General features: G+C 38.0%; 1 protein-coding gene across 1 annotated transcript in view; it reads right to left on the bottom strand.

The window, feature by feature from the left end:
• The window catches only part of Babam2 (BRISC and BRCA1 A complex member 2), a 404,038-nt gene that overhangs the window by 171,847 nt on the left and 207,949 nt on the right, over positions 1-24,242 (bottom strand). The window contains exon 7 of the mRNA XM_046441540.2: positions 6,284-6,393. Coding sequence (XP_046297496.1) covers positions 6,284-6,393 — 110 coding nt within the window. The remainder of the gene's footprint in view (positions 1-6,283; positions 6,394-24,242) is intronic.

Raw genomic sequence — 24,242 nt, 5'->3', positions numbered from 1 at the left:
GAAGAGGATTTCTAATACAAAACTATTGACCAGCTCAGAGTGGGAGGGGTGTGGTGGGTGACTTTGAGGTACAGCATCTGAGCAGAAGAGATGCTGAGGCCAAGGCTGAGCTCTTGATCTTTTGGGAAGCACAGGCAAAATAAAGGGCCAAGTTCACTAATGAAAACTTGATAAACTTTTCTAAATCCATAAAAAGAAACAGGATGCAAAGAAGAAATGTTATTAACTCATTGGGGGAAATGATGAGTTTAGCTTTAGACATTTTAAACTGGAGGGACAACTGAACATGTGGACATTTGATCATGTGACTAGAAAGCAGAAAGGGGAAGTTGGGGGTCATCCACAAAAAAATTAAGTCCATGAAAATGGCTTGGGAATACAACCAGGGGAAACAATTTAGCATAATTTAATGAATTGAAAAAATGAAGTAAAGGCAGTAAAAGAACCAGGAAGGGTCTAAGAACACCATGTTGTGAACAGGGACACACATGCTAGGAACTCTATCATGAGGATCAGAGAGGAGGATAGAATGAAAAGTAATGTAAACATTTTAAAGTACTCAACAAATGGATCTTTATTATGGTTACAGAATTATATAATTAACTCTAGAGAAGCCACATTACATTGGCAGAGCCAGGCTTCCAAAGCTTCCAAAGGTCCCTCTCCACCAAGCCAAAAGAAAATGTCTCCTCCCTCAACCTCTTACAGAATAATTATTTTCTTCAGTATCCACATAATTCAAGAAGCACTGGGCATACAACTGAAGAAATAAAGCTCAAAAAGCTTAAGTCACTTGAACCAAGATGGCCGGCCATTCAGTGGAGGGACAGAGGCTTCTGATGCCAAATTTTTCTGTGACATTTTTATTAATGAAAAGTTGCAACTTGCAAGTTTGTTCTTATCCCCCTTGCTATACAATAAACAAATTAAGGCCATGGGCCATATTGCACGTATGCTGACAGTCTCCAAAGCACCTAGTAAAGGGCCTTATACTTGGCCAGTTCTCGCTGGGCTGCTGCTGTTTCAGGAAGGAGCACACACATGCCTGCAGCACACAGGCCTTGCTAATGGTGAGCATTTATGGGCTGGTAAACTGAGTACTTATTCCAAGGCAGACCGTAACTTAACAACAAAAAGTTCTAAAAACAAATTCTGTACTTGTGAAAGATGCCACCTGGTCCGCCTCAGGGGCTGAAGTCGTCTTTTTATGCACTGAGTGGGAACAGCACAGGGAGTGACGATGCTGGCTTTCTTCAAACCACTCCCACCAGCTGGCTGGAGCCAAGAGGGCCCACACCTTGCAGGCAGGGGAGGACTGCATAGTCTCTGATGCCCATTTAACCTTTGGGTTCATTGTGGGAACTGCCAACAGTCTGGGAACAAGGGAAAGGTAGGGCATGTTTAGTGCCAGCTCTGCTGGCGTAACCTTTAAATCCACAGCTTTTCTGCCAGGAAAAAGAAAAGGCAACTGCTTTAGAAACTAGATTTTTCTTTTTCCTAATAGTCAACCAAAATCTACTTTGCATCACTGACTACTAGAGCTCCTTATTTTCTTTCTCTCTTTCTTCCTTTTCTGTTTTGCATAACTCACAATTTATTATTTTCAGTGAACAGAACTCAGAGGCTAATTCAACTGGATAATTTTGTTTCCTTGAAAAACAAATGTATAAAGCCTGAAATATGTTTATTTCATAAATGTCCCTTGTGCATGAAGAACACAAAGTTCTTCTCAGAACCACTGACTTCGCAAGCCATACACATGTGCAGTAGGAGAATGGAAAACAACAGGTATCTCAACACATGGGCAGCAGCCATGTTCAGCAGGGCTGCCACGGGCACCAGACAGCTATTCCTAGACCCTGGATGAACAGAGACTTCAGAAGTGGGACTGCATTTCAGTTTCATCAAATCATAATACACTGGGGAATTTTTTTTACCAATGGATCCAACATATGTTCCATTTCTTTGAGATTGTCTAATGTAGGGACATTTGGTGTTCGTGTCTTTAGAAATCTTTAGGATATGACAAATTGATCCTTTTTCTTATGTGTGATGACAAGAACCAAAGTCTTTTTCTTTTCCAATTTCTGGCACTAATTAATATGAGTATAATGTCCTTACCCACTGCAGAGACAAGCTGGGGAAGACGTTCATAGATACACCAGAAGACGTTAATAGATACACCAGATACAGCGTTCCTCCCAGTTCAAGACCTCTGTCTCTGCCTGGACACTGTGACATGGGAACGCAAGCCTTCTCCTGATAATTTTTACCAATGTGGATTAGGTTACTGGTCCTCCTGCTGCACAGGGCTTGGGACTTCCTAGAAAGAGCCATGGCAGAAGTCAAAAGAAGCACAAACTTCAGTGAAGGCAAGAGGTGGGCATCAGCTTTGGGCAGGTACACATGGGACATGTTTCCCATGACTCCTAAAAGAACCTTCCACATCTGAGTCTACAACTAATGCTTGGATAGCAGAGAGTTGACCAGATAGTATGAGACCCAGGTAACAGAACAGAGCTTAACACTATCAAAGATGGTACCAACCCCTCTTGACTCAGTTCTTAAAACCTATCCCATGGCCAAGGCCTTCCTGAAATGTCATTACTTCTGTTCTATGCTCTGGACTCTGCATTACAGTCCTTCCCCTTTATCCATGGGGAATGTGTTCTAAGACCCTCAGTAGAATGCCTGAAACTGCAGACAGTACCAAACCCTAAATGTACTATGCTTTTTCCTATGCATACATACTTGTGATAAAGTTTAATAAGACAATAAGAATTAACATGACAGATCACAACTTTTATAGCTTGAGTTACAACAGACAAACTATGACAAATTTCCTTTTCCTTCTTCACAATTTCACAAATAGATTTTTTTTAAATTGTAGATCTTAGCAATCTTAGCATACAGCTTTTTAATTCTTTTTTTCTTTTTTCTTTTTTTTTGAGAACTTTCACCTTTTTTTCTTTTTGGCATCTCTGAATTGCTGGTGTTACTACTCTTATACTTTGGGGCCACTACTAATTAAAATAAGGGTTGCTTGAACACACCCACTGATATCATAATAGCCAATCTGGTAACCAAGATAGCTATTAAGTGATTAACAGGCAGGTAGCATATACTGCATAAAAACGCTGGACAAAGGAATGATTCACATACAGAACTGAACAGAACTGAGCAGTATGGCACAAAATTTCATTATGCTACTGAGAGTGTTGTACAAGTTAAAACTTGTAAGTTGTTCATTTCTAGAACTTTCTAGTTAATATTTTCAGATCATAGTTGACCACAGGTAACTGAAACCCCAGAAAGTGAAACTGCAGATAAGGGGAAACTGCTACAATAACTTTAGCAAATATGTAAGCCCTTACAAAGTTGTACCCTAAGTTTACTACTTTCTATTTTACCCCTTCTCTAAAAATCTCATTTTGAAAACCTTTATTTAAGGATACTAAGAACTTTGGGTTGTTTACTTTGATATTACAAGTACAGTTATACCAATTAAAGTTGTGTCAAACCAGGAAAAGTTTAAGACCTTTCCTTTCAGTTCAGCACTTTCTAATTTTTTGTGTGTGAGAAATACTTAGAAACCTATAAGGCTGCCAATGAGGCCATTGTTACCATGCACCACAGTTATGGAAGGCATTAAAGGACGGACAAGACTCATTCCATACTCTAGTACTAGTTTGTAGTTTAGCAAAAGATTTTAAAAATGTATGTCACAAACTAAAGCAATGTGGGTAGATTATAAGATTAATATAAATTCAGTGTTACAAAGGGCTCCAGGGAAGGCTAGATTAATTGTGCTCAGGGAAAATGGTTCGTAGAGACAGCATTTGAATAAGGATTAGAAAATGTATATTTCAATAAGAAGAGTAGGTTAGAGAAGGACCTGGTACATGGAAGAAACAGCTTTAGCAGAAGGCACAGAGGCAAGAGAGTAGAAGAGAACTAGAAAACTTCAAATGAGCCCGGCTAAAAAGGACAGTCTTTTTGAGGGGAAGTAACAGACAATTGATCTGGAAAGATATGCTGAAGCCATTTCTTAACATAAAAAAGAGGGAGAACATATAGAAAGGTAGATTTTAAAAATAAGAAAAATGACTTTTATAATATGTCCTTTCTTACTAATTTATTTCATTGTATCTAAATATTTTTAGAGTAAGAATATTTTATTATCGGGTTTATTGGCAAATGAGGTATAGTATCTTCGAAGAAAAATAATCTGGCTGTTGGCAAAAATGTTTTTCTGGGTTGGAAATTTCTTGCCTGCGGACTAATTAATGAATCTGTTCATTTCCCCTGCATCTTGAGATTGTTTCATTAACTTTCTTTTCTCACCACCAAAACATCCTCTTAATTTAACTCATTAATGAGGCTGGGTGCTTGGTGCACACCTGTAATCCCAGCAGTTCAGGAAGCTGAGACAGGAGGATCACGAGTTGAAAGCCAGCTTCAGCAAAGGTGAGGTGCTAAACAACTCAGTGAGACCCTGTCTCTAAACGAAATACAAAAGTGGCCTGGGATGTGGCTCAGTAGATGAGTGAGTGTCCCCGAGTTCATCCTCGGTACCCCCACCCCCCAAAAAAAGAACATACTGAGAGGTTCCTGGAGAACTAGTATTTGCTCACTTGTTTACCAATCTTCTCCTTTTCTGCCCCAGCTTGTCTCTGACAAATACTCACTCACTTATTCTCCTGCTATGAACTGTATCAGTAATAATAACAACACTAATAGCTACTATTTGCTCAGTGTTTGCTAGACTGCCAGGTATTGCAGTTAATGCCTTATGAACAGTATTTAATATAATCCTCAAAACAACATTATGAAATAGGTATTATTATCCCTATTTTATGATGGAGGAAACAAGCTCAGAGATGTTGAATACTTAGCTAGCTGGTGAGTGGCAGAACCTGGGTTTAAACCAGATCTGCCTACTCCAGACGCCTTACCTTGTCCCACTTTACTGCACTGCCTCCGGCAGCCCGTACATAGCTTCTTACTAACATGGGTCAGTATTTTCAATTCAAAACCAAACAATCATTAAGCACTGCTACTTTAAAATCCTGTTTTGATGCTGTGAGATATATAAATGAATGAGATCGTGCCTGTAGATTATTGATCTTTATAATCTCCCACATTTCAGCATAAGCAGCCATATCATATTAGTAAGATGGGATATCCATGAGTCATAACTTAGAGCAGCTAAGGTCAGAGCGGGTGGAAATGGTTCAGTATATGAATGTTGGATGGTGACCACATCTACTCACAGACAGAAATCAGTCAACCCTGACTAAATGACTTACAGAGAACTTTAATAATACATTTCAGTCAGAGTCTATAAAAACTCTCTTTGCTGATGAAAAATCTGTCCCGTCAGAAGTTCCCAACCAAATCTGCTTATAATCCATTTTCAATGAACCTCAGCTTCCTTTGAAGTAGAATAAGCTTCTAAAGCATTTAGCCAACAATAAGCACATTGTGAAGCCTGTCCTTATAAAACTCAATACTGATGAGTAAAGTCACTGGTTAGAACACAAGTGAGATAGCAAACTACTTCTACCATGTAGTTGAATATTAGATAAAATTATATACAGCTATTTTTTAAAAAGAAATAATCAAAAATCATCTTTTTAAAACTATCTATTCCATTATCCCCTCTGTATGAGAATGGAGCCCAGGACCTCATGCATGCTAGGCAAGTGCTTAGCACTGAACTACATTCCCAGCCCTTTTTAATTTTGAGACAGTGTCTCACCAAATTGGCCTTGAACTTGTGATCCTCCTGCCTCAGCCTCCTAAGTAGCTGGGGTTACAGAAATATACCACCATGCCCAACTTAAAACTATCTGCTTTTAATACTACCTTTACTAATTTCTGAATGAACTGCTTAATTTTTTAAAGCAACTAGTTTTATTTTACAAATAACTCTAATGATTACATGTAAAGTCAAGTCAGATATTGTTTAGAAGTCCTCTTTAGGTTACAACTATTTGAACTTTAAGGAACACTTGGAGGAAGTCACAATTTTGGACTCTACCTACTTTTCTCTAAAGTATCTGTAGGCACGATATTCATACAACGAATACAATAAGACTCATTAAAATACTACAGTTGCATACTCTTCAATCAAAACAACTAATGCAACAAGTCTTTAAGGAATCAAAGGTTAATAAAGAGAAATAATTTTAAGAGCTCATAAGTGGCAAAAGAGAGTGAAACACATTGGTTAGCAAATAGAAGCATCAGACTACATAACTTTAATGACCCTGACACTTACTGTTCAATTCGGGGTGACAAGTACAGCTTTGGATACACCTGGGTGGCTTCAGCGTCCTCAAAACTGACAGAAAGGAGGGCCACATCTTCTCCAGGATCTTCATTTACATCCTTAGATAGGAAGTGAAAAAGACAACACCATGAGCACCTACTCTCTGAATATCATCTCACAGTCCCCTGGCACTGAAGCTGTGGTTGTGAGTTCCCCATATTCCAACTGAGCAGCTCAGCACATCCTTTCTCACATACCTCATAACTTTTTTGGAGTGATGGCTCTCAAACTTTCTGCCCAAAGCCTGCCACCATTGGAGAGGCAAAAGACCCCCACCTATTTCACTCATTCCCACATTCCAGGTAGAGGAGAGGAGCAAATCCGGCATTAACAAAGAATTGGCAAAAAACCATAATTAACAAATTGTAGTAAACATATTGCTATAAACATGCTTTATAGCCTAAAACATGAACAAAAGGTTACAATACCCAGTAATCTTATTATTTCTACCTTTACAGTATTTTGTAAGTTATTTAAATAGCAGAAATTCCCAGGAAGAATCACCCTGAAGTTTATCACCATAAAAGCAAACAGCAGGGGGGCTAGGTACACATGTACTTCAGCAAAGTGACCATAGATGATTGACAGGGGAACCACAAAACACACACATATTTTCTATTTTTTTTTTATGGTGCTGAAGATCAATCCAGGGCCTTATTCATGCTAGGCAGGTACTTTACCAATGAACTACATCTCCAGCCCAAGACACATATCTTTAAATGGCTAGTTATAAGAATCTTAAAGGACAAAACATTTTTGATCCAAATATGTTTATTATTGATCAATGTGCCAATGCACACTTGGACCACCACAAGCTAAACCGATAATGATAAAGCTAAACTTACTATAATTTTTAATTAAAGAGGGAGAATAACAGCAATTGAGTATCATAACCAATTTAAGCCAACACTGTTGTACTGATGAAGTCTCCTGAATCAGAGCTGTGCAACTTATAACTACATGCATGGTTTTATGATTACTGCCAAGCACCAAGTGGCTGCCAGGGTTCTGAATAAGATACTGAACTGTATGTTGATTTTAATTTGTGCATACAGAGCTTTAGCAACCCTTAATAACTTGGTAGAGACCTCAATTCGAATATAAAAATTTTAAATATTTAATAGAATTGTTTACCTTCCACCCACAGGGATCAGAAAGAACTGATCTGTATTTCTGGATCAGTTTACCAGTCCTCAGGCAGGTAGGTTCAGCAGGTATACCAGGCAGGGGGTCCCAACCTGGATTTTAAGATGGGCTGCCCCTAAACATTGAGAACTTCAGACACAATGTCCTTCATCTGTCTAAAACCCCAGCCCTTCTTTCCTTGCAGCCTGGGAAGCTGGTCAGCACACTCACCTGACTCAGCTCTGACATGGTCAGTCTCCTTGCTCTGCCTCCTACTGTGCCCATAAGATACACACGTGTGACATGTATACACAGGGACAAGGACCATAAAGTCTCTCCCATCCTAAAAACTAGAACTTTTTAAAAGGCAGCATGCTGGACTTTCTCAAGTCCCCCAGATTCTCTTGTCTTTCTCCTAGAATGAGTTGTCTTTGCTCCCTGACCCCCTCAGGCCTGAGCCCACTACATCATGGGAAGAGCCCAATGACTCTACCATTTTGAGATTTCCAAGGGTACCCACTAAACACAGCAGAGTTCCTCTGTCCTTTCTTACTTGATATTCCACACAGTATTTGGCATGGATGATCACTTGCCTCTAGAGACTCTTTTTTTTTTTTAATTTTTTTCCTTCTGAAAAATGATATTCTGGTCTTTTCCTACTTCTTTGGCTGCCTTTCCTTCAGTTTCCATTCTTTATTTTTTAACTTCTTAAATTTTTTCAGTTACAAAAATTAGGCTGGTTTTAACAAATCAAGCCATATATAAGTTTATAAAGAAAAAGTTCTTCCACACTCATCTCACCCACCACTTTTCAAGGTAAGCAGTATTAACCATGTGTAGGTCAGTTGTCTGTGCTCATAAAAACTTACATGTAAACAGCTCTTTAACCTTCTGTTTTGTTTTCCCTAATGGAGTTATATTGTACATATTGTTCTACCAACTGCTTTCTAAATAGCCACATGACATTCTGTGGCATGGATTTCAGACTTTCAGGGTGTCTGCAATTCTTAGCCACTTAAGAGCGTTACAGTAAATACTCCTGTGTGTATTTGTATGTATCCTTCTATTTCTTAATCAACAACTAAAACTGAGCTCTTTGGATTAAAGATTATATGAACATTTTATATTTCAGTAGAATCTAAAACAATTATTTTCTGAAAAATTTGCAGGAATTCACATTTGGCACCATAAATTTCAGTATCAGTATGAGAGAGTTTAATCTCCTTCATCTTGAAAACTAGATAACACTGGCCATTATTATTTAGATTTAGTATTGGAAATCTGAGACCTGGAAAATGGTATCACAATTTAGATTCAAGAATGAGGCTGAACAACTTTTCACATGTTTCTTGGACACTGAAATTTCTTCTGTAAATTTCCTCATCAAGTTTATTACCTGTTTTTAATATATGTGTTCTTTTATTGTTATTTAGTAGGCTTATTAGCCCTTTGCAAACACAGCTATTACAAATACTCTTTCTCAGTCTAGCTTTTGATTTTTTACTTTGGGGGCTCTCTGTCATTACAAAAAATTAGATTTTGGGGACTCAGGTTGTGGCTCAGTGGTACAGCGCTTGCCTAGCACATGTGAGGCACTGGGTTCGATCCTCAGCACCACATAAAAGAATAAATAAAATTGTGTCCATCTACAACTTAAAAAAAAACTATTAAAAAATTATTAGATTCTTACAGAGTTGAATGTGGTCAATAACCCTGAGGTTATATAACTATTTCTCTAGTTTTTCATCTACCACTATTTTAATTTTATATGTAGATATGTAATACCTTCTTACATAAGAAGCACCACTTTGGGTTTTTATTTGGTTTTGGCATTTTTTTCCCCCCAAACTGAGGGAGAAAATGGAGAAGTTTCCTTATGGAAGGTCGAGGCTGAAGACTATGGTGACAAATTGCCAACCCCTGTAAAAACACACTTCAAAAATCCAGGGGCCACTAAAATCCACCCTCCCCTCCTCTCCCCCTGACCGCCCCCCCCCCCCGCCTTTTCTTTGGTACCAGGGATTGAAGCCAGGGGATGAGCCACATCCCCAGCATATCCCCAGCATCAGCACCACACCCCCGCCCTTTTTCTTTTCTTTCTTCTTCTTCTTCTTTTTTTTTTTTTTGGTTTAATTTTGAGACAGGGTCTCACTAAATCACAAAAGCTGGCTTCAAACTTGTAATCCTCTTGCCTCAGCCACCCCAGGATCTGGGGTTACCAGTGTGTGCCACTGCACCCAGCTTGAAATCTTTTTTTTAACTAGTAGCTTTATTCCATATACCTATGGATAATTTATAATTATTTCCTTTTCCTACATTGTAATTCCCTATCTATCTCACTATTATTTCAGGAAAGAACAGAAATGCTTTAATAATCCACAGAAAAGGAGTGACCCTGGCTTACATCATCAACATTTATCATCTGACATCCTGCGAAAAGTACATGAAACATTGGTCTGAATAAAAATCTAGTTGTTTCCAGGAGTTCGTTTCATGAATTTCTGTAATATGTTTTATTCTTCTTAGTGTAGTACATGAGGTTTCCCTGAATTGATATTTGATTCCTAATGGATACCTAAGTTTGATTTTGAGTGCTTAAATAAGCCTAAAGAGTTCCAAAAATACAAATACACAGTGCTGTTTCCAGTTTCTGCAGCTCTAACAGGCTTGAACATGTGTTCCCTCCCATTTGGGAAATTAGAAAAGAAGTCCTTGTACCATGGTTCTTAGAAGCTAACATTACAGATGATTATTTTAACCACTAATGGCAGCATTTGAAAAACAGAGGATGGTTATAACGTAGTAAGGGACATTTTTAAGTGTACAAGTATACATTTTCAGGGCTTTCTATCTGTGCCATCTGAAACTGCCACAGGCTAAAATGCAGGGAAAGATGCCGAATCTGCTAAAGCTAAAGAATACTGCCTTCGACGTTTATAAAAGCCTGTCGAGGCACTCATATATTTATATATGGGGAGGCAATAATAGCCACGATATTCAGCTGCTGGGATGTAACAGTGGCTTTGACTTGACTACAACAGAAAGGGGTTCCTGTGGTTTCTTGTGAATAGTCACGATAGATGAGCCCCTTGGAGTCTGGGAGCTTTTCCTGTTCATTTTTGCATCCCTAGTGTCTGGAACACAGTACATCAAATTGGCTGGAAAAAATGCAAGAATGATGGAAAGAATGAGTAAATGAATGAAAATTAACCACTGAGCTTGCTTTTGTAATGGGAGAAATAATTTGGGTTTTAAGGTTCAAACTGGTGGAATTAAATAGAAAATGCTTTCAATTAGGAAGATTTGACAATTTATCTTTGTAGTTCCTTAAGTCTATGACTACTTAAGATTTTACTAAAGAACACTCAAATGTGAACCGTGGTACCAGCTGAGGACACACCTATTCAAAAGAGTCAATATTTCTTGGATCATAATGATTTCTTTATATAAATATTCTCAAGAGAGGCTCCTTGCAGATATCAAAAGGGTATAGGAAAATGACATTTTACCTTCGAAATGAAAATAAATACAAGTCTAATCTATCATTATGCTACACTCCTTTGATATGCTAATTATTCCAAATAAAGATAGCAGCCATTAAATAAGTTCTTATAAGTTGAGAACATTAGTGTCGATGTAGGCACAAACTACCAATTAACTAATTGCTGATAAACATTAGGTGAACCAAAATGTTGCAAGGTCACATAAGACTATAAAAAAGCCACTGTATTTCTCAATTCAAAAGGACTTACAACAAATATATAACCATTACTAGTAAAACCAGTCTGTGGGCATAAATGACTATAAAAATGACTATAAAGAAGCTGCTATATATGATATCAAACTCTTTAGCACTACTTAAGTTACATTTTAAGTGGTATTAAGAGACATGGGATTAACCATGATCCTAGGGTAACCAAAAGCCAGGTGTAGGTAAGTATCTCTTTATACAAAAGCTATGAGTTTTTGACAAGCTGTATGCAAACTAAAACTTTCTAAAGCTGAAGCATATTTTGAGTGAGTTCTGTACTTCAGAGTTTCCAGTATTAGATAATATAGATTTGTCACCCTCAGGTTACATAAATTTAGATTTTTCACATCAATTTTTTCAAGTGAGAAAATAAGACTTTCTTATGGTGCTACCTTTCACTCAAGCATTTAACAAGTATAGTATATAATATGCTACAAATGTTCTAGATAAAAATTAAAATAGAGACAGGAGATGAGGAGGGAGGATGGAATGAAAGTTTGAGAAAGGCAGTAATAGAGGGCCTTATAGAGAATCAGCAGCAGCTCTTTCATTTCTTGAGACAGAGCTTTAAGATTAAAAAAAAAAAATCCTCTTAACTCACTGTGTGTATCAAAACAGCAGCCCCAATCAAAATTTAAATTGAGATTCTACTGGCATTAAGACATGTTAATGAATATGGTAAGAATGGAATTAAATCTAAGCGGAAGAAATATTTAAGAATAAGGAAAACAATGTACATTAAAAACTTCACCTCCCTGCAAGGGGGTCTCTGCCCCACGATGACACTGGTCCTTGTAGAAATCAAGTCATTTCCTTTTCATAAAAGTGCTAGGAAATGTACAAGTGCCAGAGAAAGCAATATAGTCAGAAAGCAAAACAAACCCAAAAGTGAGGGAGTCAGGTTGGGCCAAACAGATGAGGAGGAGCAATGCTGTGGCTGGCTCTTTCCAGGCCCTGGACTAGGGGTTCTGGAGGCTCAGTCGTAGCCTATCTCTACAACATAATGAGTTCATGGTTAAAAAACTATTTTAGTATTTTGATATCCCTTATGAAGGTAGCATTTATGAGAGTCACTTCTGGTTTGGTTTCTCCAAATGGAAATAGGAGTATTCTCTTTGCCTAATTGGGCCCACTTTCCTTATGTTTTACTGGATCTTTGCATTTTCCATTCCCCTTGTCAAAAGCTCTTTCTCTCTTTTTCTTAATCACAGTGGTTTTAGTTTCTTTAATTGATTGCAAATTCACTAGCTCCATTAAGATTCTTTTTAATTACAATCTAATCCATGGTAGTTTCCACCATATTGCTTCATGAATTCCTGATATTGTCTGAGCACTGTAGGTTTAAATTCTAAATACCCTGAATTTCTTAAGGACAGGGTGGAAATCTATATTCTCTTTCCTATCCAAGAGCTAACGTTTACTCAGTGTTTATTCAGCAGTCACTTTGCTTAGTGCTTTAGATACATTTACATAATCTTCATAAAAACCTTATATTATTATTCTCACTAGCAGATGAAGAAACAGATTAAATGGAGAAGATAAGTACTAAACTCAAGTATGTTGACTCAGAACCTGGACTCAAACACAATACCATATCTCATTCCACCAGCACACTGTTGGGCACAGGGAAAAGACTCAGTATCAATGGTCAAAAAATAAAGTATAAGAAATTCAAAAATCTACGTGCAGGAACGGTATCAGAGAGTTACTACACATTTACTTTTTCTCCACTTAATGTCTACATCCTATATGCTCCAAAAGAGTATGAGCAACCATTTCTTATTCCTTATTATCCAGAATTGACTACCCTGAATGCAACAGGCACTGAGAAAGTACTGAAAACAAAAAAGCATATGCTTTATGTATTTTAATGCTTATTGCTAAACATTATAAGAAACTGAAGTTCATAAAGGCATAAATATATAAAGAATAAAGGCTAGAGGTCATCTGCCAAATAAAATGTTTTCATCTGATCTTTACACAGACTCCAGGAAGGAGAATAGCTTCTCCAAGGACATCCATGAGAACCGTGGAGTTCTAAGGCCATAATATCAACCTTCTTTCAATAATGTATGGTTAAGCACATTCTATGATTAACTAACTCTACTCAGTGAAAATAAGGAGCGCTGATTGTCAGGTCAGGAAGGGATAACTGCAATGTTCTCGAAATAGCCAGCTCTTCCAGGGTAAGCTCAGGACACCATAGAGCTGTTGCCACCTGCCCATGTCTTCCAAAAGTGACATTCTGAGTGCATTACTACACCATACAGTTTGGAGTTAGGTTTTCTAAAATTTTTATCTTGTTTATTTTCATAAGCAAAGATCATTTTGTGGCTTTCATTTATTCAGGAATCTGCTTGTGAAGCTGTACTTTCCCTTAATATGTTAGTTGTAGCTGCTGTTTATAAAGCTAAATTGAAACACATGTTGTACAAATAAACTTTGAGGGAAAAATCCTGGCTCTTTTAAAATAATGATGATCAAGATTCTGTCGGTCAAATACTGTCCCATCAGTTATTACACTTAACAGACACAGCCACTGGATCTCTTTGAATGGTCAAGGTGCTACTCTGCAAGTGTGCACAGTGGAGCCTTTTTCTCTAGGAGGCCAGAGAGGCTAGGTGGGGAAAGCCCTGCAGCACAGCCAGGGTCCTCACTGGCAGCGAATGACTTCCTCACTTCTTCCAACTTCTCTACACACCAAAGCTTTTAGAGAAAGAATAGAGAGCTCAGGGTTCCCCCAATAGCTCTAACAACTGTGCTCTTAATGAATGTAGAAAGAGTCTTTGGAATTTAAAGCATCAGTTCTTTTAATTGTTTTATAAATCATACTGAACTACATTTGGGAATATCTCTGAATTGTGATTTTATGCAGACCTACTGAAATGAACCTTGTGCCAGACTTTTATCCAAGAATCCAACAAAACAAGTGAAAACAATTAGTGAGCTTTTATTTGACCACATGTGGAATAGTGATGGACACTATTTCCCACATCCTTAGTACATCTCCATAACTTAGAGAAAAGGTCAAGTCTATTTTTATTCTTTCCTATGTTTTGTTGGTGCATTACAATTTTGCATAATGGTAGGATTTTTTGTTATGTATTTGTACAGGAACACGATATAATTTGGCCAATATTTGGCCCTTTCCCTCCCTCCCCTGGTCCCTTTCCTCTACTCTACAGACCTCCCTCAATTTTTGTGAGATGGTTTTAGGTCAAGTTCTTTCCTAAATTTTTTACATAACGCTCTGTAAAGGATAGAAAAAGTTTTAAGGTGGCAGTTGATCGAGTGGACATCCGTAATTCTGTCCACCTGGCCCAGTCCTCTGGACAACCCTGATTCTTATAGCTCCTGAAAGTGCTGTCCGTTTCTAACTCCTGGGAACAGCTGATGAGTTTAGGGCAAGGCTAGTCCTTTCTTCAAGATTTTTGATTGAGGGTGGGCCAGCTCCTCTGCAGAGGCAGGGAGGAAAAAAAAATCAGCAGCCATATTTCCCACACATGGAAGAGGCTGGGCTGCAGTGGAAGAATAAAGCCAACTCAGCTGAGAAAAGCAGAGAACAGAGAGGCCAGAGTCCTGGCAATATCTACATCCTTGGTTCCTGTGGGTCTCTGTCCAGCTGTGTCCCTGCTCTTGCTGTGGTTTGGCTATTTAATCGGTTCCTGGCTTCAGAAAGCTAATAAATTGCCCTATATGCCTAAGGGGTTTGAAGTGGTTTTCCTTCAGTTATAACCAACATTTTTCTCTTGTAAATTATTAAACTGAGGTAATAGATGATACCATGGTAAATCAAAATCTATAGAATTGAGTGATTAAAAAAAAGGCTTTTATCCCAGGGTCATTTGAATACTTGTTACACACTATGGAATGCTGGGCTTTAATCAGAACCTAGAAAAGACCCTCAGGACAAAGATGAGAGAGCGCCAGAGGAAAACTTTGCTAAAGCCATCTCCCGCAGCGCCAGCCTGTGGCTGCTACGAGGCTGTCTCTGGACTCGATGCCTCTTCACCTTGGTAAGACTTGAAGCAGCACCATGACCCATCCTGGACCTCCGAACATCTCACATTCCCTGCTTCTCTTCACCCAAAGAACAAAAAGGTGTAAGATGTGACCATGCTAAAGGCAGATGGTCCACAGCGGCATGCCATTTGAATACATGAAATGTTTCGCAAATGTGTCCTGAAACTTAAGAGCTGCCCAAATATGGTGAACTTTCAGCTATAGAATTTTTTTTTTCCCTAAGAGATTGCGTGCTTTTGTTTTTTCCATATGATATGCCAAATGTGGGCATTATGGGAAGCAATAGGCTTGCACAGCTTTTTCAAATGTATGTGCAAGTGCCAAGCACAGAAGCAGGCATGAAGATGATGTTCATTAAATGTTAGTTTCGCTTTTCTTACTCCTTCCAGATTGCTTTCCATTACCAGGCCATTCTTGCTACCATTAAAGCTATACTCAGTCTTATCCTCCCCAGTTTTTTTTTTTTTTTTGGAGTTCTGGGGTTTGAAGATCCTTCCCAAATGATTCTGTGTGTGAGAACAGACGGGCTCTAGAAGCTAATAACACCTTCGCACCCAGCAGGTCACTTGGCTCAGACTGTCTGGTGCACATGACAACTATGCAATTGGTTATTTTATGTTATTTCAGCCACCTGGCACTGCATCCTCATTAACTGGAGACCAGCATAAGTCACAGGTGTTAAACAGAGAATGGAGTCTACTAGAAACTCCCTCTTTGAAGTGACTGGTTTTTCTCTGGATGAACATATTGCTATTATTTGTGGAACCTAAAGGGCACCCTGGAGCTCTGAAACAATGAGAGGCTTGAGCCATCTCTCTCGGAAACTGAATACAGGAAAGGTCCTGTGTAAAAAATAAGCTCTGAGAAGCAGTGTAAATATTGGGCCTTTCTCCCAGCCTCAAAAGCCCTCTCCTGTCTACACCTGGCTGACATTCAAGCTCCTCCAAGTTTTCTTGTTTTTCTACTACCCCTAGCATGGGTCCCGTGATGCGCTGTCCTTCTATTAGGTCTCTACTCCACCATTCCATCCTGAATGCCTTCTCCCAGTCTGGCATCTCCCAACCCCAATCTTCAAATTGGATCTATTCTATTTTTTTTTAAATTGTGTTAATTACTTTTTTTTAAAAAAATTGTTCTTTTTAGATATGCAAGACAGCAGAGTGTATCTGGACATGTTATACATATATGGAATATAACTTTCCACTCCTATGGTTGTACATGATGTGGTATTACACTGGTCATGTATTCATATGTGAACACAGAAAAATTATGTCCAATACATTCTACTATCTTATTCGCAACCCCCCCATCCTTCCTGTCATTCCCCTTTGTCTAATCCAAAAAATTTCTATTCTTCAAAGTCCAATTCAAATGTTACATCCTCTCTTGAGACTTCCTTGACACTATCATCTGATCTAATGGTTTCTCCTTTGAAATACTCCAGATCTTTGCGCCCTTCCTACAGTAATATTTCATTGTTTCTTTTGTGTCTTAAGGTTGTTTACATAAGCACTCATCATTTAATCTGATTGGGTTCCTTAAGAGTAGTGACTGCTTCATTAATTTCTATATACCTAGTGCCTACTATGGTGCCTAACACAGAAAGAAGCACGTGATAAATATTTGATGAATAAATGTATGAATGAGTGGACAGACTGGATTAAAAAATGAATTTCACAAATGGGCATCTCTATCAGAAGCAGCAGAGATCTAAGTAAAGTATTAACTTGATTTTCCAATATAATCAGTTGGTATGAGTTTGGGGAGAATAAGTAATTTTCTACTAGGTTCAGATTATCCCCTAGAATAAGAAGAAACTTCAGACTTAAACCCTAACCAAATGGTCAAACTGTATAGTACAGAAAGGCAAAAGCAATATTTTTGCCATTTATAATCTGACTTCTGAATCAAAGTTAATAAACTTTGATGCCACATGCTATATATGTCACTAAGTCTATATTCATTTGTGTCTATATTCAATCATGTGTGCAAGACACTGATAAGAATAAAAAAGGTCAAAAAATGTTTTGCAAGAATCAGTTTTCCCCTATAGCAGCAGATATAAACACATGAAAATGAGAGAAGGTTTTCTTGTCTTCAGTAAGAGATCCTGCAAAATTAATGGTCAGGAGCCCCATGAGGAGAGGCTAAAGAACTCATCCACTACTTCTAGGTGTTGGGAATGAATTAATCAGACTGACACACTTTCTGTCTGGCAGGTAGGTTTTTACAAGAAAGGCAATTAAAAAAGCAGAAGAGTAATGGGTACCCCCAAGAAGAACGATAGAGAACTTCCAAAAGTGGTAAGAAGTAAGGAAGGATTCTGGCTTTCTTAGGCTGCAAGATGATAAGTTAAAAGCTGTGGATGTTTTCCAATGAAGATCATTCTACCTCTTTCATATTTCAGACTATCTAATTCAAAACATCTAGAGACAGAGTACCAGGAACAGCCCCGCAATGAGGGAGTGGCATAACATCTGTGAATGAATGACGCTACCCTGAGCTTTGGTGTTCAGACTATCAGCACTGCTGTACTTTGGAGATATTTTTACAAATTTCTGGGTAATCTGTGCTTACATTAACATTGGAGAAGCATTGGCTTAAAGGACTGGCAGCTAAAGAAAAGAAAATAGATCCAAACATAAAGAGAGAACTGAGAAGTAATGGACTGTGATGTGTAATAAAAGAATACAGATGAATGGTATGCTTCACTGGGTTAGGAGAGTGGAAGGTATCTTAGACAAAGTTTAGTATTTAAAAGCAAGTATACAGGAAATAAAGACCAAATGACAAATCAAATTTCATGAAATTAAAAAAAATGTACATCAAAAGACAATGTCAGTTGGGTATGGTAGTAGCTCAAGAGGCTGAGGCAGGAGGATGGCAAGTTCAAAGCCAGCCTCAGCAACGGTGAGGCACTGAGCAACTCAGTGAGACCCTGTCTGTAAACAAAATACAAAATAGGGCTGGGGATGTGGCTCAGTTGTTGAGTGCCCGAGTTCAATCCCAAGTACCGCCCCCCTCCAAAAAAAAAAAAAAAAGACAAAATCAATAGAATAGAAAGACAAATCAAAATATTTGCGAGTCATGTGCCTCTAAGGAATTAATATCTGGAATATATGGAGAACTCCTAAAACTCAACAACAACAAAAAAATACTACCTGATTTAAAAATGGGTAGAGAACTTGAGTAGATATTTCTCCAAAGATTTACAAATAACCAATAAATACATGATGAGATACTCTACTTTAATCAAAACTATAGTGGGACACCATTAGGGGAGCCACCAAAACAAAACAAAATAAAAAACAAAAGTTGCAAGTGTTGGCAAGGATGTAGAGAAATTGAAACCCTTATAAACTATGAATGGGAGTGTAAAATGGTACAGGTGCTATGGAAAAGTACAATGGTTCCTAAAAAATTAAAAATAGAATTACCATATGTTCTAGCAATACCATTTCAGGGCATTTTATACTCCAAATAATTGAAAACATGGTCTCAAAAAGACATGTGCACACCCATGTTCATAGTAACATTACTACAATAGCTAAAATATGGAAGAAAGCCAAGTATTTATTGACAGATAAGTAGATTAGCAAATTATGGCACAGAGACATATAATTGATCCTTATAAAACATGGATGAACTTTGAGGACATTATTCTGTGAAATAAGACAGTCACAAAGAAACAAATACTTGGGCTGGGGCTGTAGCTCAGTGATAGAACACTTCCCTAGCATGTGTGAGGCACTGGGTTCAATCCTGAGCACCACATATAAATAAATAAAATAAAGGAATAAAAAATACAACATTATTTTTTAAAAAACAAATACTGTATAATTCCACTTATATGCAATATTAGAACAGTCAAAATCATAATGACAGAAAGTAGAATGATGGTAACCAGGGACTGGTGGTGGGGAAAGGAGAATAGGGAGTTGTTTAATGGTTCTGGGGTTTCAGTTCACAAAATGAAAAGAATTATAAAAATGGATGGTGGTGATGGTTCCAAAACATTATGAATGTGCTTTGTACTGCCAAATTGTACACTTGAAAATGGCTCATATGAAAGACTTTTAATGTTATATGCAATGTACAACTTAAAAACTGAAGAAAAAAAGATTTTATAGCACATTTCAAAAACCCAAAACAGAGGAAGAATCACAGTGGAAATTGAAATTACAATAAGGTATTTTTCCAACATTCTTCTAATCAGTCACATCCACATGGTCTGCATGAGTCAGAGAAAGGGGCCCAGGTAAAAAGAAGGGGCATTGGTGAGACCAACCCCTTGGGATCAATGATAACAGTGAATCTGTGCCACTGGTCCTGACAAGGATAAGGAATAAATAAAATAGAAAATGTTAAAGGTAATAAGGGCCTTCAAAATCAGGGTCCACAATCTATATCCTGCATTCTGAGAACTTAGGGAGCACACATACTCTCTAGGAGTATGTGCCTTAAGAGCAACCCAGGGGAAACCAAATGGGCAGGCTTTGGGGTCTCTGGCCCCACTTTAGCTGCAGTGGCCACAGTTCTGTTCAACAGAACAGGTATTGGCAGAAAGATTCTGCTTGTAAAAAAGTTTCCAGCATATTAAGAAAGAAAGGTTTAGGGGCCAGGGATATAGCTCAGTTGGTAGAATGCTTGCCTTGCATGTACAAGGCCCTGGGTTCAATCCCCAGCACGACCAAAAAATAAAATAAAATAAAAAGAAAGTTTTGTAACCATTGATTCCAACACACTGACTTTGAGAGACATTGAGATAAGAGAAATGATTTCTCCCATGTGCAGAGCTAATTAGTCACAGGGCAGGAACCCAAACCCAGGCACAGTGCTGTTTTCCACTACATCATTCTCCTAGATCCAAATTTGCTTTGAAAGCTCTTTGCTACTTACTAAATGAGGTCTCTGTGAATCAAAAAGGAAATGCAAGATCCTATAGAGGAATAATAGATGAAAAGTGTCTCTACAGTGAATTATGAAGAATTAAAATATTCATGAGGGAAAACATACTATATTAATAGCTCCATAAATGAAAAACTATAAATATTGGACTTAGCATAACTCTTGAGTAGGTGGATTTGTAAGAACTTTACTAATTATAGAAGTGCTGATGCCAGATTTAGAAGAATTATAAATTGAGTTAGGCTTTATCATTGCCCTGGGTTAGTGAAGAATATTTCTTTAATTTCTAAACTAATAGCAGGTTTAAGATAGATCAATTGACGAACATGTGCAGTTTTGTGCTTATGAGCAGAAATTGTGACATTTCACGATGCATAAATGATGATGAAAGTAACGAAGGCTCCTAGCAAGTGGTAATTCCCAAGGAAGCGATTAACAGCTTAACATTTCTAATTCACTTGGAACGTGGATTCAACTTACTGAAAAAAGTTTACACTAAATAGGTATCAAAGAATGTAATTAGAATAGCAGAATAGGTTGGGCCCCTAAGCTGGGTTTTGGGGGTCTATTACTTAATTAAATGTTGATAAAGACACAAGAAAACCTGTGAACAATCCAAAGCAGGTTTCACAAACTGTGTTAAAAAACAAAACTATGTTAACAATAACAACAACAACAACAAAAGACCTTTCTAATGCCTCAATACAACAATTCTGGGCTTTTTCTCCAGATAAACTATGGCTAGACCCAATGTATATTGCAGATCATTAATCTTCTGGTTTTAGTCACTTCCTTTCTCCTATCACATTGAGGATGCCCTTGGGGCTGGCCCCAGAATTCATGAATACAGAATTCACTTATTCATTCATTATACAAACATGTGCCACCTATGTTTTGGGCACTGCCTAGATGAACTGAGAATATATTCCCTGAAAACCTTAACAGTTGAGTGGGAAAAGTATGCTAGTAAATTAACCATTGGGTTAAAACTATTACAATAAAGGTGCATTCCAAGAGAGGGGTTCCCCTATGGCAGGACAAAGCAGGTACACTAAAGAGAGGGCAAAACGGGGTGTCATGTAAGGCTTCGGAGGCAACAATGTTGTTAGTTGGAAGGAAGCCAAGTGATCCCAGGGAATAAAAAGTGGAAATGAGCCAGGTGCAGAGGTACACACCTATAATCTGCAGCAGCTAGGGAGGCTGAGGCAGGAGTATCATGAATTCAAAACTAGCCTCAGCAACTAAGCAAGGCACTTAACAACTCAGTGAGACCCTTTCATTTATAAAAAGAGGGGGCTCGGGTTGTGGTTCAAAGGCTGGGATTGTGGCTCAGTGGTGGAGCGCTTGCCTAGCACGTATGAGGCACTGGGTTCGATCCTCAGCACCACATAAAAATAAATAAATAAAACAAAGGTATTGTGTCCACCTACAACTAAAAATTTTTTTAAAACCAGAGGGCGGGGGCTGAAGATGAAGCTCAGTGGTTGAACACCCCTGGGTTCAATCATTGGTACCAAAAAAAATTTTTTAAAAGTGAAAACAGGTGGAAGGCACAGAACACAACCACAGTGCTATACAGGAAGGTGAAACTCTGGATATTAGGGAGAAGTGGTAAAAGCTGAGTCTGAACAAGTTCAAGGGCCAGACTATGAACAACCTTGATATGTTCTAGTTGAGGAGCTCATTTTAAGAGTCATATGGAAAGAGATTACAGGTGGGCAGTGACATCACCAGATCATTTACAATATCCTAAGAGCTTTGGAAAGTTGGGTTGAAGGAGGGCAAGGATAACTGTGGGGTGAGGAGGGAGATCTACAGTGGTCCACCCAGAAAAGCAACTTGGTGCAACATGTCAGAACCCAGGCAGAGGGAGGAGTGTGCCCACCTGAGGAGTGGCAGCAGCAACAATGGGACACCGGCCACACACAGAGGAATGGACATACATGTAACCTATACCTTATGTTATAATAGTATATTGAGGCTAAGGGAATCAGATTCATTGTTTTCAGAAGAAGAAGTTACAAATATACATAGAAGGAAAAATAGAACCCAGTGAGTTCAATTGCAATTGGAGGCATCTACATGAAAATGGTTTTTCAATACATATATATAGAGAAGCAATGCTTAGCTTCAAAAAAAGATAACAACTAACAATAACCCATGAAATAAGAAAATTATGAATCCATATTGCTATAAATTAGTACAGCTAATTTGGGTGAAAATGGGACATTTATGTAATCTCAAAAGACCTTACCACAAAACATGTACCAATGAAAAAGGGAGAAAAGTGACTTTGTGGTAGAAAGCCTAGTAGACACCATGTTACTCAACTTACTGTCACTGTGATAAAATACCTGAGATAACCAAAGTATAAGGAAGAAGGCTTACTTTGGCTCATAGTTTCATAGCAATAGTCCATGGCCTCTTAGCCCTGTTGCTTTAGGCCTGAGACAACATAATATATCATAGCAGGCGTGTGTGGTGGTGGAGGCCTGTTCCCCTCATGGTGGCGGGGAAGCAAAAAGAGAAACTGGAAGGAGCTGGAGTTCCAAAGATCGCTCGCCCCAGTGATCTAACTTCCTTCCCTTAGGCCCCACCTCCTAAAGGTTCCACTACTTTCCCATAGTGTCATGGGCTGGGGACTAAGCCTGTAATACAATGGGCCTTTGGGGGACATTAAATATCTGAACTATGATAGATACCACCTTAAACAAGTGCTGAACACAAACACATCATCAGTAACAAGGCAAATGGCTGCGGTGTGCTGTTTGAGAGGAGGCGTGAAGAAAACACAGCCTCACTTCACAGATATTTCTTTGCCCATGTATGCACGGAATCCAGTCAGGAGAAAACACCAGGCAAACCCAAACTGAGAGACAGTTTAGAAAGTAACAGGCTCATCTTCAAAAATGGTGCAAATGTCAAGGAAAAACTGAGGATCTATTATATTTAAGAGACCTACAACTAAAGGCAACATGTGATTCTAGACAGAATGCTTCTGTGACCAAGAAATTACTGGAACACTTGGTAAAATCTGAATGGGTCTTAGAATTGGATGATATAAAATAACAGTAATTTTATATACATTTAAATATACATTTTATATGAAATATACAGAATATAAAATTAATAGATAAAATGCATCATATATAAAGTATATTATGTACACATTATATATTTTATATGTAAAATATATTTTTATGACAATTACTTAGTCATTTATGCAATTATTTCTTATTAGTCCTTACTAATGAGAAAAACATACCAAAGCATTTTGAAGTGGTAGCCATTATGTCAACAACTTACTTTTAAATAGTTTGTTAAAAAGAGTGCTTTTACTGTTTTTATATTTCTACTATAAATTTGAGATTGTTTCAAAAATTTTTTAAAAAGAATTTAAAGAGGAGACTGGGGTTATGGCTCAGCAGTAGAGTGCTCGCATGGCATGTGCATAGACCTTGGGTTCGATCCTCAGCACCACATAAAAAATAAATTAAAAAGTTATTGTGTACAACTACAAAAATCAATCAATCAATAAATAAATATTTTAAAAAAAAATTTAAAGAGGACCAAAAGGAAAGAGAAACTGGAATATAAAACAGAAACACATTACTCATGCTTTAAAGCTTCACAGAACACATACTTAATTGCATAATATGTATAATTCTCAGATCATTACATGGGTTTAGTAATTTCCCCAAATATTGCTATTTTCCCCAGATACAGAATCGTATCAGGTTTAGTTGAAGCAATCTAGAGGGTATGGCAGGACTCCCTGCATTCTGCAAACGGGATCTGATGTCCAAAGTCAACACACCTAGGTTAGCAGTGTTTCTCACAGACATTGCTTCACAGGTTTATTTCTGGCTGGGTGCTATATGTCACACATTAAATTACATCCCAACAACCTGTTAAGATGGACACTGTTATCATCTCTATTGTGCAAACTTAAAAATTCCCCCGAAGATATTAAGCAAAATGTCCAGTCTTCATCCAGTAAATAGAGCATCAAGAAACAAATTCAGTCTTCTAACTCCCAGCCCGTGCTTTCCCCACTCCACCAGGACCTCCCTAGTACAGGCCACCCTGGTGCTCATCACA

This window comes from Marmota monax, unplaced genomic scaffold, assembly GCF_021218885.2.
Source record: "Marmota monax isolate L192 unplaced genomic scaffold, Marmota_monax_Labrador192_F-V1.1 WCK01_AAM20220418_F8-fsc00010, whole genome shotgun sequence".
Classification (NCBI taxonomy): domain Eukaryota; kingdom Metazoa; phylum Chordata; class Mammalia; order Rodentia; family Sciuridae; genus Marmota; species Marmota monax.
Note: the sequence above shows the minus strand (reverse complement) of the source record. Positions and strands in the feature narration are given on the sequence as shown.